Source organism: Drosophila biarmipes, chromosome 2L (assembly GCF_025231255.1).
Source record: "Drosophila biarmipes strain raj3 chromosome 2L, RU_DBia_V1.1, whole genome shotgun sequence".
Classification (NCBI taxonomy): Eukaryota; Metazoa; Arthropoda; class Insecta; order Diptera; family Drosophilidae; genus Drosophila; species Drosophila biarmipes.
Genome location: NC_066612.1, coordinates 10377875 through 10393205, shown reverse-complemented (window position 1 = coordinate 10393205; position 15331 = coordinate 10377875). Strand labels below are relative to the sequence as shown.

The window sequence follows — 15331 nt, the reverse complement described above, 5'->3', positions numbered from 1 at the left end:
GATCGTGCAATCAATTTGAAAAGTGTTTTTGCGTTGGTTTTACCGGATTTATGAATGAATTTATTTTCGTATGTTCCTCCGGCCTGTCCACATACTCGTGTGCCTGGCAGACTTGTCTGGCTTGTTCCGACGTCGTCGTCTCCCACAGCTTTTTTTCGGGGTCCAACGTCCGCAGGTCCGTCGTCGCATTTGTCGTTTGTCGCCCGAATAGGAAACCCAATGCAAATGTGGGCGGACTTCGGGGCGCTGCCTACGCGCAACCCACAAACCCACCAACTGGCTAGCGGGTCTGGTGGGTCTAGTGGAGCGAGCTAGTGGGTCTGGGCGCACCACTTGGTGGCTGTTTAGGTGCAGTTAGCTGGCTGCCACTGACAGTGACGTAGTGACGTAGTTGTGGCCCAGTAACCCAAGACGGGGAAAGCTCTCAGGAACGGGATTAATTGGTACTATCCACCGTTGATATTGATTCATTAACTGACTAAAAATATTGAATATCTCAAATATATGCATTTACATTTATTTATGCATCTTTCCTTCCAGAATGCCACTGCAGCAGTGTGGGATCGCTGTCTTCGGATTGTGACAAGCGCACTGGACAATGCGCCTGCCTGGAAAATGTGACCGGACGGAGGTGCGACAAGTGCCGGGCGGGTCATTGGAATCTCACCGCGGGTGAGGGCTGCCGGGATTGTCGCTGCGATCCGCACGGATCCCGCGGACACGAGTGCAACCCATGGACGGGTCAGTGCGACTGCAAGATCGGGGTCGGAGGTCAGCACTGCAACGAGTGCACGGAGGGCTTCTTTGGCTTCAGCACCGAGGGTTGCCAGCGATGCGCGCCCTGTAGGTCAGAAGGTCAGGTGTGCGATCCGCACAATGGCCGCTGCATCTGCCCCAAGTTCACGCGAGGCTTGGGGTGTGGACAGTGTGTGCCGGGCACCTGGGGCTGGCAGGCTCGTCGGGGATGCCGGGAATGCGAGTGCGATCACATCGGCTCCATTGGTCAGCAGTGTGCCACCAGCGATGGCCAGTGCCAGTGCCGTGAGGGATATACGGGCAGGAACTGCGACACCTGCTCCGTGGGCTACTTTGGCTATCCGGAGTGCCGGCGATGCGGCTGCGATCCGGAGGGTTCCTTCACCCAATCAGATGGATCCATTGCCTGCGACTCGAACGGTCAGTGTCCGTGCAAATCTCTGGTGGTGGGTCTCAAGTGCGACACCTGCATGCAAAGCACCTTCGGGCTCTCCGCCCTCAATCCGGAGGGCTGCACCCGCTGCTTCTGCTTCGGAAGATCCGGCGAGTGCGAGCAGAGCGATCTGTCCTGGGGTCACATCCGCATGGCGGAGTCCAGGAATCTCAGCATCCAGCAGGTGCGAACGCAGCACGTACCCAGCTCGGATTACGAGTACATAGTGGTGGTGCAGATGGAGGGCAGTGGTTTCCACCGGGAGGATGCCGAGATCCAGCGCATGAATGATCTGAGCCTAGTGCCCAAGTCCACTGGAAACGTCTCCATCGGAGCATATGGACAATTTTATCACCCTCTCTACTTCCAACTACCACCTCAGTTCTACGGTGATCGGACCAGCAGCTACGGTGGCTTCCTGTACTTCACCCTGATCACCGAGGGTGCCCACAAGCCCTTGGAGCGAAATGTGCTGGGTCAGTACCCACTGGTTCAATTGCACGCGCACTCTAAGTTACTACTGGACTTTTACGAGTACGAGGAGTTCGAGTACTCCCTGAATGTGACCCATCGCGTGCCACTGCATGAGTCCTTCTGGAAGTTCCACCACACCAGCCAGGCCGTGGATCGGAACACTCTGATGGCTGCCCTCCAGAACATTCGGCACATCTTCATCCGGGCTTTTGCCTTTGCCGATTTCCAAGAAGTTGTGTGAGTATATTTTGAGCTCCTATACCTTATAAAAGGATTATTCCTGGTCATATTTTCTGAGACCAACATATATTTACTTTATTTGTTCAGCCTTCAGAATGTTCACATGGATGCGGGAATCTATATCAAGGGTTCCACCAACCTGATAGCCAAGGGAGTGGAGCGTTGTAAATGTCCCAAGCGCTTTTCTGGACTGTCTTGCCAGGATCCAGGAAGATCCTTCTACAGATGGCGCAACACAACTGCTGTGGAGAGCGTATTCATTGAGGATCTGATAGGAAGATCAGCTCCCTGTCATTGCAATGGCCGCAGCAGCGATTGTGATCGAGAAACTGGAGTGTGTCAGGTAACTAAAACTTACTACGAAAACTAAACATCTCGTAACTGTCTTTCTACGCAGAACTGTCGGGGAAACACTGGAGGTGATCACTGTCATCAGTGTGCCGAGGGCTTCTACGGCGACCCCAACTCGCCGCACGGCTGTCAGGCTTGTCCGTGTCCGGAGACCAATAGGAACTTTGCCCGGGGCTGCAATGTCTGGAACGGAGAAGTCAGTTGTGTCTGCAAGCCGGGCTACACTGGACGACTGTGTGAGCGGTGCCAAGCGGGATACTTTGGAGATCCCATGAGGTATCCAAACACTACTTGCCAGCCATGCAACTGCCATCCGGATGGCATCCGAAGCGAGGGCTGCGATGTGGAGACGGGAAGATGCTACTGTCGGGAGGGTGTCACAGGACTGAAGTGCGACAAGTGTCAGGCGGAACGTTACCATCTGGTGGATAATGGATGCAGGAGTAAGTCAATGTGCCAAGTGGTTATATAATATTAACCATTATTTACTATACATTTATTGATATTTTTCTTATCGACAGTTTGCGACAATTGCACCCTTCTGCTCTTGGACTATGTGGAGCTGGTGGGTCACAAGCTGCGTCGCGGAATGCACAACATGGATCTGACCGGAATTCCGGCACCTTATCGAAAACTATCCAAATACGAAAACGCCTACGACGAGTGGAAGGAACGCCACCGGGACTTTAGCCAGGCCAAGCGCCGTCTGCAGGATTACGATTCCGCTGACATCCTCAAGCTAGAGGCACACGCCGAAAATCTAAAGTTCCAGTCCCGCAAAGCAGTGGGTACCATTGGAAAGAGGGAGTTTGCCATCAAATCGATGCACGAGGATGCTGCGGCCCAACAGCACAGTGTTGGCTTAATCCATGGGGAGATCCTTCAAACGCTTTCGGATTTAAGGGGCTACGGGAAGAGTTCCCATCACCTGAGCCTGCCAACGGCTCTGAAGCAGGCCCGTTTCTATCTCCAGGCCATCAGGGATCACGATCAAATGGTCCAGGGAATCCGCAGCACGAACGATTGCGCCTGGCGGCACTTTTACGCCATGGGTAATGCCTCGGATTCAGCCTTCGATGAGAGTGCCCGCCTGGAGATGCTCTGGAGGGACTTAAATCAGACGAATCATCGGGTGGTGGACATGCGGCTGCAAGTGGATCGCGTTCAGGAGGTGGAGAGTGAAGCGGAGGATGTGCTGGAGCATGTACGCAACTTGAGTGTCTATGTGGGTGAATCTCACCAGGAGCTGAATGACCTTAACCAGCGGATTAACGAACACCTTGATCCCGGCTATGTGGAGCAAGGCGAGGGCTTGTTGAGACTGACTCTCCAGCGGCAAATCCTGCTCAATGGCCATCTCAACCAGCTGGATGGATCGCGGCTAGTGTTGAATACCACACTGGGTGTAAAATCCGAGCAGCAGCGGGAGGTTCGCAAGCACTGGCTCCCCAAGGCGGAGAAGCATGCCAATCACCTGCTGGAGCGATCCAATGAGTACGCCCGCCAGTTCCAGCCCACCAGAAATGGTGCCCGCATAGCCATGCTGGCCAGTTCCGCCCACAGTAACATAACCAAGGCCATCAATGATGCTCGACAGGCTTCGAATATGGCAAAGGTGAGGGTATACGAGGCGCAACGAACCCTCTATCCCAGCGATGGCAGCTCCATGATCGTTCGAGCCCAGCATTCGCTGGACAGATCACGACAACTCCAGCAAGAGGCCCTCAAGCAGATGCAGAAATCGAATGTGCTGAAGGACAAACTGCATCGGCAGGAGCAGCAGGTGGAGGGCATCAAGGCTACAATATACGAATCCGGCAGGCGCACGAACAACATTTCCGGACAACTGCAGGATCTCTCCGAGGGTTCAGCCCGTCAGCAGACCAAGGAGGCTCTGGAACTGGCCGAACGGACAGGGGAAGAAATGCGAGCCGAACTGCGACTGGCCAAAGAGATGCAGCAGTCCATCCAGAACATGCGGAAGTCGTTCTCCAACCTGGAGCCCGACTGGGAAATCAAGCTGGGCATGGCCCAGGAGAACATATCGCTGACCCAGACCAACCTGCGGCTGGCCAACGTGTCCCTGAGCTACCTGGAGCAGCAGGCCGAGAAGGAGCAGCAGGTGTTCGAGGTCTGGAACAACAGCATGGCCCAGCAGCTGCAGCAGCTCAGGGATCAGATTGCCAAGGCCAGGCATGCGGCAGAAGGGGTAATATGATCATACTTTCCACTTTGTAATGTATTTTACCAAGGATCTCTCTTACAGATCGATGTCTCCTTGGAGTCCCTGGGTCCGAAGTGCAGTCGTTCCTACCTGCCCGCTTCGTATGGCTTGAGCACCTCGAACAAGCTCCGCATGAGCTTTGCATTGTCCAATCACCTCGAGAGTTCTCCCCTGATCCAGTTGGTCAGCAGCGAGGGACGTCACATCACGCTGGAGCTGTACAAACGTCGAGTGCGCCTGGTGTGGAACCTAGGTGGCACGACGGCCACCGTCACACATCCCATGGTGGTGCAGACACGGGATCCCAAGTACGACGACGCCTGGTACCACGTGGAGGCCAATAGGACCCTCAATTTGGGCAGCCTGATGGTGCGTCGCATGAACAACTACGGGGAGCTGACCCCGGCCAATCCGGTGACAATCACTGGATCCACGGATACGGAACACACACGCTTCTATCAGTCTCGAAACGATCGGATATCGCTGGGCGGTTTTGCATCCAAGGACTTGCATTTCACACCAGGGCTCAATGTGGTGGTGCACAAGGTGGAGGTGGACAACAAGCCGCTGGGTCTGTGGAACTTCGTGACCAGCGAGGGCAGCTGCGGTGGATCCATGGTTGGGGCCAAGGAGTCGTCCGCCTCATCCACTGCTCGCCATTTCAATGGTTTGGGCTATGCCCAGCTGATGAAGACCCGGCCACGACCCACTCGCAAGAATCTGTTCTCTGTGCAGATGACCTTCCGAACGCTGGACGAGAATGCCCTGCTCTTCCTAGCGGTTGATGACAAGAACGTTAGTATATCATAATAAAATCTTGTTTAAGGATGTAATGTATCATAACATTTATAACTGTATTGTAGAACCGCTCGGTGTCGGTAACTTTGAGCCGAGGTCGGATCATGTTCCGCATCGACTACGGCGACGAGTCCAAGCTGGAGATAAACACCACCAAGAAGTACAATGTGGGTCAGTGGATCAAGATTGAGGCTGCGCGGGAGTTCTCTGCCAAGCGTAGTACGGAGAATGGAATGCTCCGAGTGAACAACGATCGCCCAATTTCCGGAGCACCCACCCTACCCGTGAACATTCACTTGCTACCGGATCTGTCCAAGGCAGTCTATTATCTGGGCGGTGTTCCGCCAGGTAATTCTTTGATCCGTGTTCTTCTAAAAGCACCTAAACTGATTTCTCATACCTATCACAGGTTTCACCTCGGGTACCTCCAAGGCACCTGGAGCAGACAATCCCTTCCTGGGCTGCATGAAGGATGTCCAGGTGAACGGGGAAACCTACGATCCCCTGGAGAGCTCCAGCATCTATGGCGTGGAGTCTTCCTGCAAGGAGATGATCACCAAGTGGGTACCAAACTTATGTTGTATTGAAATTGTTATCTAATATATAAATCATTTCCAGGGCTGGTTTCTCGGGCAACGGCTACTTGGAGCTGCCATCACAGTCGCTCCGAAAGCGTTCCAATACCGCTTTGGTGTTCCGAACCCTGCAGCCGGACTGCCTGCTGCTCCTGGCCGCCTATCCGCCTGAGATCCTTGCCGACTACGATGCCAAGGACATCAAGGGCAACTTCTCCATCAGCCTGGTGGATGGCCAACTGCATGTGTGGGTCAACTCGGGTCGCAGCTTCGTCAAGTTGTCTTCGAATTTCAGTCAACTGAACGACGGCGAGTTCCATGTGGTGAATCTGATCAAGACGGGTCGCAAGCTGGAACTGATGGTGGACGATGAGCTGCAGGAGACTCGCAACCTGAACGGCAATCCCACGGTGGTCAGCCTTCCGCGGGACGCAGGAGGGCTGTATATCGGAGGAGCCCCGCCCCACGAGAGCTATACTCCCTTGGCGCCGACCTTTGTGAATCTTGAGGGAGCCATTCGGGATGTGGTGTTCAACAACCGAACCATTAACTTCAACGACGCCCTGACCTTCGCCAATGTTCAGATCGGAAGGAATGGTCCGCTGATGGGCAGTCTCAAAGGAGGACTGTACGATGTCCTGCTGAAAACGGAACCCATGATTGGAAAGAGTTTCACGGCCTCGCCTGAGGGCTGCAAGCGGGTAAGTGCCTAAAGTTTTGCTATTTCTGGATTGGTTCGGTGGGGAGTAAAGATTTTAATGGGTACTGTCCATCTACTGCATGTAAATATGTGGCTACCTAACGCTGTTAAACTCAAACGTTTCTCTTTGTTTTTATAGGATTTTAGTTGCTAAGCAATTATGTCAAAAGCGACTATGCTATAAGCTTCAAGCGCTGCGCTTCAAGAAAGCTCATTTGTATACTAATTTCGCCTAAAACAAAAACAAAAGCTAACCAAACAAGCTACTCTATGTGGTCTACATGTGGATTAATATAACCAACCATCATCAAAGATATAACCTCAGTTCTTGCATTAAAGGCATTGGGAAGGTGGGCCCATTGGAGCATTATCAAAGCAGAGATTTTATTTGAAAAATCATGTGGGCATAGTGTTCCTTCTTATGGGCAGACTGATTTAGCTTTAAGCTAGCGCATCCTGGTCCACAGATAACTAAAACCTAAAACGAGCCATATTCTTAGCTGATAATTATCTTTTTAAACACATTTGCAATTTTGTATATATTTCATACGACTTTTTGCTATTCGATAAGCCTCAGAGCTCAATTTAGTTCGTAAGATTCACCATACTCATATCATACACATCACTCATCAACGCTTTGTGTACGTTTTTGCTTTCATGACTGTATCATACGATTAACATTTGCTATCTGCAACATGGACATTTAATTGTTATCACATTTACCCAAATAAAACATTTTTATAACCAAAACAAACAATATCATGGCAAAGTTTTTATTTTTTGTAACTCGCTATCGCTGAGATCGCATCGCAAAAGCTCAGAAACTAACACAAAGTCGTCGCGGTGAGTTGAGTTCCAGTAGGAAGTCCGATGGTCCTGGTCATAATGGGGTTGCTCTCTTGCAGATCGGCAGCTACTCCTACGAGCCGAACGCCTTCAAGTTTGGCGACGACATCTACAGCTACTCCCAGCTGAAGCTGCCGGAGCGTCACTTCTGGCAGCGCAACTTCCACCTGAGCTTCGACTTCCGCTCCTTCTACCCGAACGGCATGCTCTACCTGTCCCCGGGCAGCAAGGAGAAGCCCAAGCACTATGTGGCCCTCATCCTCAAGGACGGACAGCTGGTCCTGGTGGTGCGAGGCCGTCGGCGCGAGGAGCTCCAGCTTACGGCCAAGCTAAACGATGGCGAATGGCACCGGGTGACGATTAGCTGCCAGGATCGCAAGGTTACCATGTCCGTGGAAATCGGGCGGACCGACCAAAAGACCTCCGCCCAGATGAAGCTGCCCAAGAAGATTGGCGCCTCGCAGTTGCTGCTGGTTGGCGGCTTGCCACAGTCGCCGGTCAAGGTCTCATCGGAGATGTACGTCCGCCTGGAGCCCTTCAAGGGCTGCCTGCGCCGCGTCAGCATCAACAACAGCACCCAGGATCTGGCCCGACCCGGCAAACACTCCAATGTGGGTCAGTGCTTCCCCACGGTGGAGAGGGGCAGCTATTTCCCCGGCGACGCCTACGCCATATACAGTGAGTTATATAAAGTTCCTAAATGGGAATCAAATAACCTCCTTTTTCTTCATTCTCAGAGAAAAACTTTAATGTGGGCAAGTACCTGGACCTGGAAACGGAATTCCGAACTTCGGAGCTATCGGGCATCCTGCTAAGTGTCTCTGACCCCAATGGATTCCCTGCCCTTTCGCTGGAACTGCATAATGGCAATGTAGGTGAAACTGCCTTTACATTTAAAACTAATTTATTAATTAAAAATGCTCATTTTATTTATTTTTCCTTGGTAGATTGTGTTCTCCTGCGATCTTGGAGATGGACTGCCAATGCGTGTGGAATCATCCCTGCCCACTAAATATGCCTTGTGTGACAACAAGTGGCACAATATTTCGGCTCTTTACGATGGCGAACAGATAGTTCTGAGGATCGATCAGTTGCCAGCGGTGATTAGTGTGGGAAATCAGAGGAATGCAGGAAAGGTGCAAACCCGCTCTCCACTCTATATAGGCGGGCTGCCAGGTGGGTCTATAGGGAAGCGTTTGTGGATAATTATTTTAGGTTAAATATTGTATTCAATATTTTCGCTCATTGTATTGTTATTTTACAGATACTGCTCCCAGTGGATCCCTGATGTCGCGGGAGAACTTCAAGGGATGCATCCGGCACGTGTCCATCCGGAACGAGCGACGGGACTGGATCGACATGGAGGATCTGAGGAACGTGCTCCTCAGCGAGTGCCTCGTGTCCAGCGATGAGAGCTGAAGATCGGTTCCCCAAATCCGGACCGCTTTCCGGGCGCTTCTGGTTCCTGTTGACGCCACACCAAAACTTTTTCCAAATGTATTGTGATCAATAACGAGTTTAGAGCCAGTTATTTATAACCCTTCACTGCCATATAAGTTAGATTACTCTAGGATTAAGTTTGCTTACTTGTACATTTAACTACAAATTTAATTGCCAGTGACTGCATTTTGTACTTTGAAATCTGATTCATAATTTATTTCGACTAATTATAAAGATTTTTATTTTTCCATTATTTATTTTATGTTTCAACAGAGGCTTTAGGTTGGTATTTCATTTGGCATACAACTTGTTTAAAATTTGTGTCTAACGAATCTCCTGTTTGTATAGTGCGCAACGAAATTTACTTAAGTAGCTCTAAGTTTCATTACTTTCATTTGTAAATAGAAATGCCATTTAGTTTGTATTTATCATAGCACATACGCATGTACATTTAATATTCACATAATAATAAATTAAATAAAAATTACTATTATTTAACTCAACTTTAAAATCATGTCGTTTCTATGGAATACATAAAAAATATAAACTTGAAGGGGGTTCTGCCCCTTAACAATAGCTAAGGATGTGGGGGTAATAATTGGGATACTTTTAAAACTTGAATAAAATCACTCATTATTCAGGTAGTCTTTACCTGGATTTTGGTTTAGAAATTCTTCTGGGAGTTAACTTTCACCAGCCTGAATCACAAGTTTCTAGACTCCCCATACAGCATAACCCACATATTTTGTATCCCACACGATGAGTGTGAATAAATCCAGGCGGAGCACCCGACGGATCCGCAGATCCCTAGCTTCCGGGATCGATCTCCTAGGCCCCTATATCTACTGCGTCAACTTCTACGAGAATGGATTAAAGGCTGTGCGAGATGAGTTTGTAAAGCGGGTGATCAGCGGCACTCGTCGGGCGGTGTTCGTCATTGACTTGGATAAAGAAATTCTGGAGGCCAACGTGCAGTTCGAGCGAAAGTCGAGGATCAAGAAAGGTGGTAAGTTTTACCTCAACCATTTCTCGAAATAGTTACTCAAATATGACTTCTAGGAGGCTCCCTAGATTTTAGGGCTTTGGATCCGGTGAACATTGCACTGCAATGCATTCAAAACTGCGTCGACGAGTTCGACAAAACAACCAAGAAGATCGAGTCCGAGGCGAACTTCGACCTGCACGCCTATTGGCAACGTAATATACCCGCTCAGCTCAAGAACCTAGTGCCCAAGAAGAAAGGTACCCCAGAGACCAAGCGAGGTGAGAACACGGCCAGGCCCAAAACGGGCAAGGCATCCAGCGACAAGGTGCGCCTGGAGAAGATCAAGTGCTCCTCCGTGACAGCCAAGGAGCACCACAAGGTTGGCAAGGGAGTAGCGGAGTCCAAGCGTGAGGTGGGTTATGGTACGATGTGATATGTAACCACATTCCATAACTGCTCTTTCATTTCCAGTACATCAGAGACAATCCGCTCTTTACGAAAATCCTGATCCTGATCGTGGGCCAAATGGACAACGATTTCTATAAGAATCTTCTGGCCTACGAACAACCGCTAAGGGCAATCATCCATTTCATGCCCGAGGAGAGTGCCTACGATCTGCTCGTGCCTCGTCCACGGCGGGAGCAACAGCTCCAGGAGGCACTGGCCAACATCCAGAGGGACATCCACTCCCTGCGCAAGAGGACGCCTTCGAAGCCGGTGGGCATCTTCCAGCACCAGCTGCCCCAGATGTCCGCCTGCATGGCGGCCAAGTTCACGGACGACGTCTTCGACCAGCTGAGCTGGTACATGTACGATGTGGAAACCCTGCGCGAGTGGTACCGCATGTTCTACGTGGAGCAGTACAGGGAGACGAATGTTAAGATGGATCCCGCGCTGTCGCTGCTGGAATCATTCCACATCGTCGAATCGCTGAGCATCCAGGGGCATTATATAAAGACCCAGATGCCGGTTTCGCGGGACGATGACAGCACAGTCTACATGTACATGGAGTCGCTGATGAGCACGTTTGCCAATCCCAGGGAACTGATGACCGAGACGGAGGTCCTGCTCCTGGCCAATCCCACGCCATCGGTTCAAACCCGAGTCCTGGACAAGGTGAAGGTGTATGCGAACTCGTTCAAGAGCGTCGTGAAGCTGAACAAGAACGATCGTATTTTCGTGGAGCAGGCCAATGGGCTGCTGTCCAACCTGATGTCCTACATGGACCAGTCCCTGATGCGGAACGTGTACCACGGCTGTCTGGAGTACAACCTGTTGCGGCGGTACTTCACTTCCGGCTATATCAACCACTCACTGGCATGTCAGCCATACAATGGCGGACTGGAACCGATCTTCCTGCCCAAGTTTGCCGAGCTCTATCTCACGGATGACTCGGTCATGCAACGCATTATCCAGCTGGTCAAGGAGTACGACGACTTCAGCGTGGAGGAGGTCCAGCCCGATGTGCATCTCTACACTTTCCGGCGATCCCTGAACGAGGTCTTCGAGCAGGAGAATCAAACGGTCATCCCCACACGCCTTTGCTTCAGGGACTTTACACTGTACGAAATGGAAAGTAGGTACCTAGTAGGTGCTCTAAAGTATATTTCATTTATTTCCTTAATTTCCAGCTTTCCTCGACGACCTGGTCACCCCGCAAAAGTTCAGCGAGATCACAGAAAGTTATTTGTCTCACGAAACCCAGAGTGCGGAGGTGATTTTGGGTCACGACCCCTTAATGGTCAGGTGCAATGAGGACAACGATCGCGTGTCCATCGATCCCAATGTCTTTATACGCAAAAAGTCGATTAAGGAACAGTTGGCTAATAAAAGGGAAAAAAGGGAACTGGAAGAATCGCGGGCTGTCAGCCGCAAGGATTCAGTCATTGCGGATATAACAATGCCATCAAGATTTACAAGGCTGTCTGGAAAGCCTACGACAATGGAAGCACAAGGTTCCTTTTCCCAAGCAAAAGAGTCTGCAGTCGAGTCAAAGCATTTGTCCGTGGGACTAGGTCGAAATCATCCCATGCTGGACGGCTATAATCTGGACGACACCCGGCAGACCATCAAGTCCAAGACCTCCAAGTACTTCTTCGAAGAGGGCAGGATGTTGCTCTATGAGGAGAGGTGGAACTTCCGCCAGATGAACAAGTGTCTGGCCCTCGAGATTGGTGGCCAGGAGGTGCACTTCCGGAGTGCCGACGAGCCCTTGGGAGCCACTGCAGCGGATGCCAGCGTGAGGATCGTGTCGAAGAACGGTATCAGTCTCCGGGTGATGCCCAAAAAGATGGAATGCGCCAAGGCGGTGCTGAACTTTCCCAACGGCCTGAGCACCTACTGCCACGACACCCACACGGAGCACCTGTGGCAGTATCAGGACAACGAGCTGGACGAGAGCAGGCGGGTCTGCACACCCTACGGCTGTGTGATCGTGTTCTACCAGAGCACCGACACCGTTCTGATCATGCGTTACAACGGGGAGGTGTACCATCTGTACAGCTTTACGGAGGCCGACAACGAGGAGGAGGAGGACCTGAACTCGGAGTTTATCAATGCCTGCTCCACGCAGTCCACCTACTCCAGCTACCAGCCCATTCGCGAGCCCAAGAAGAGGGAGAAGAGCCGCGAGGGTTCGACCCAAAAGGACTCGATTGTACGCAGTATGGGTGGGAGGGATTCCATTCTCCGGCCATCGACCCAGAGCGTGGGCTCCAAGGTCACCCAGAAGAGCCTGGCCTCCAAGGGATCGAATTTGGGCAGGCGCAGAAGCCGGCAGCTCAAAGAACAACAGGCTGCCGCTTTATTCGAGAGCATTAAGTTCGAGCTAACCTTCCTCAACTTCATCATGGCCCTCTACAAGCTGAGCTATCGACACCTCAAGCTGATCACCTCGCTGGGGAGTGTGGTCCATGTGCAGCGCGACGGGAAGATCTGGTGCGGGAAACCCTTCCGGAACACCGAGTGGCACGACTACTTCGCCAACGAGTCCTATTCGATGCGAGACGATGGCGTCAAGATGATCTGGACGGTGGGAGAGTTGAGGTGCTACCACCACGACGGGACCGTCATCACTTCCGGAACCACCGACGGCTGGGACCCTGGCACGGATGTCGATGAGTTCGACGTTGAAATCAGTTCGAGCAGTTCTCATGCCAACGCCGAGATATTCGAACAATTTCGAAAGGTTGTATTATATGACAATCAAGATATGCGATCAGTAATTTAATAATTTGTTTTTGGCAGGAAACTATTTTCATCAACGCTCCGGATGGTTTGCCATTTAAAGATGTCAGTCAGAATGCTTCATTTGTTGAGGAGTCTCGAAGTACGAGCCTAAGGAGCAAACGTTTGTCATGCAAAAGCGATCTCATGCCGGAGGAGGAGGAGGGGGAGATTTTCTTTGAAAAAAGTTTTATAACTTTCAGGCCAAACAGTTTCTTCATAAACCACAAAGTCTATGCCGGTATCCACTTTATGTTCAGCCACATAACCGATGTGGATCTGAATCTTGAGACCTCGATCTTCACCTGCGACAACCTGAATGTTCGGGTGTTTAAAGATCGGATATCCCCTGAGGCACAGTACTCCGATCCCGCCATGGAGACTCCATCTTCCGAGGCCGATCCCGATGAGTGGACGAAGGCTAAGATCCGGAAGGAATCAGAAACTCCGCAAACAGATGCTCCTTCTGACGAATCATCCTCCCCCAGCAGTGGCGAAGAACAAAAGCCGGAAGGCTTTGAACTGATTGAAACCTCGTGTGTGGAGGTTGAGTGCGACAACCTGTTTCTGGCCCTTTTTGAGGATCGGGCCACTATAAAAACCCACCTGCGCAAGTTTGGGTGCGACGAAAACGCAAGGTGTAACCTACAAGTTCGGTAAGGATTTTTATGAAAATCCAAAAAATGTTTTAAATATAACTTGCTTCTTAGTGACGATATAGAATTAAAGGTTAACTTTGCCGAAAGCCTGGCGACAACTTTTCGAAATTGGGTTGACGAGCTGACCAGTTTCATCAATTGCTTTTGTCCCAAGCGGCGCACCCTTTACTTCCTGGAAACCCAGTACCCATCATGCCAAAAGAAAGGTATCATAAATATCATATATCGTTTCCATTTCAAGACCAAATTAATACATTTTTCTTAGGATTTGAGTTGCTAAAATCGCTGCCTCCTCTGGGAGAATATAACTACTGTGCTGGCAACTACTTTATAGATGTGAACGAGCTGACTTCGGTGAATACGCAAATGAAAAACGAGTACGATTGGTTCGATAAGGATATGCAGAAGTTTCCTCGATTCAAACTTGAAACTAAACCGCCTCCGCCTAACGAATTTCCCATGGTTCTGAACAGCAGGTAATTAATAGGTATGGAAAAGTTAGTCGGGATTAAATAACTGAAATCTGAATATCTCAGAATTTATGTGGAGTTACCTGCACAGCTGGCCAACACGGATAGGATACACCAGTTCGTTTCTGTCTTTGAGTCTATAAAGTTCAGAAAGCAGCGATTTCGCTTTATGGAGTGAGTTGTAAAGAGAATTTTTTACGATTATTTTTATAAAACATTAATACCCTCTTAGGGCTATTCTGTTCCACCTGCATCCGCGTCTTCGCCTCCTGGTTCAGCAGGAGATTAGCAAGCGCAGTTGGAAGAACCACCATGCCGAACACCGTCGCCGGATGTTCATTGAACAGCAGCGCCTCAGCCTTTACATGGCCATGCTGAAGCACAAGGTGTATCCGAACTACTTCCAGTTCAAGGACCAGTTCAACTCCCATGTGAGGAACATCGAGTTCTTCGAGTTCATGACGTCCAAGTGCAACGAGAAGGCCCATCCCGAGGAGATTGTACTCGATCCCGCCGAGGAGCCAAGTCCTCCACAATCCAGCAAAGCCAAATTGAAGAAGAACAAATGTGTCTGTCCCAAGTATCTCAAGTCCATAGATTAGAGTCAATACTTTAAGTAAGATTTCTAAACGGAATAAAGATTATTTTAAGGATGCAAAAGGTGCAATATTTTACCGACTGTCGCTAAAGTTGGGATACATTTTCAGGGTATAATTAAAATCAAGGAAAATAAATAAAATCTTTAAAACTGGTCTGGTTTTTCTAATTTTGCCACTAAGTTTATTTTAGAATACTCATATAATGTAATATATAAAGTGTGTTTCTCATCCATATATTTAACCTAGTTAACCTTTATATAATAATAATATAAAATTACAATTTCTGAAAAGAACTAAAGAATTTAAAATAAAATAAATATATTAATTATTATACCCCATAAATAATAATAATATTTACGTCTTAACCCGCATTACCGCGTATAACCTTAATGGTTTAAGAATAAACAGAAAATATAAAAACAAAAAATAATTAAGGTATTAAGAAACTAAAAAGCAACATCTTTTTAAGGCTTTCTAGGTATTTAAATTCACTGCTTTACCAAGAAGTTTGAAATTGGCGCCCTTGTATCTTTTTCCCCACGATATCGATTGGAGC

The 15331-nt window shown here is 49.6% G+C and overlaps 2 protein-coding genes across 6 annotated transcripts in view; both read left to right on the top strand.

The window, feature by feature from the left end:
• The window catches only part of LOC108032615 (laminin subunit alpha-1), a 67017-nt gene extending 57677 nt beyond the window's left edge, over positions 1-9340 (top strand). For 3 of the 4 annotated variants that reach the window (XM_017106551.3, XM_017106553.3, XM_050884991.1), the window contains 12 exons: positions 541-1900; positions 1991-2246; positions 2301-2697; positions 2776-4463; positions 4521-5273; positions 5342-5624; positions 5686-5836; positions 5895-6552; positions 7457-8075; positions 8135-8268; positions 8345-8573; positions 8662-9340. In XM_017106551.3, the coding sequence (XP_016962040.1) occupies positions 541-1900; positions 1991-2246; positions 2301-2697; positions 2776-4463; positions 4521-5273; positions 5342-5624; positions 5686-5836; positions 5895-6552; positions 7457-8075; positions 8135-8268; positions 8345-8573; positions 8662-8816 (6683 nt within the window). In that variant the 3' untranslated portion in view covers positions 8817-9340. The other variant, XM_017106552.3, reaches the window with a different exon arrangement.
• Positions 9341-9532: 192 nt separating this feature from the next.
• Positions 9533-14839, top strand: LOC108032795 (uncharacterized). 2 transcript variants are annotated; one of them, XM_017106801.2, is made up of 9 exons: positions 9535-9843; positions 9897-10234; positions 10294-11398; positions 11454-13009; positions 13069-13703; positions 13758-13912; positions 13972-14182; positions 14243-14350; positions 14409-14839. In XM_017106801.2, exons 1-9 carry the CDS (start codon positions 9597-9599, stop codon positions 14776-14778), a joined length of 4725 nt encoding a protein of 1574 aa, XP_016962290.1. In that variant the 5' UTR covers positions 9535-9596; the 3' UTR covers positions 14779-14839. The 2 variants fall into 2 exon arrangements, 1 of the variants encoding a protein (XP_016962290.1); XR_007763372.1 differs by lacking the exons at positions 14243-14350; positions 14409-14839 and having other exon boundaries at positions 9533-9843; positions 13769-13912; positions 13972-14110.
• The last annotated feature ends 492 nt before the right edge of the window (positions 14840-15331 follow it).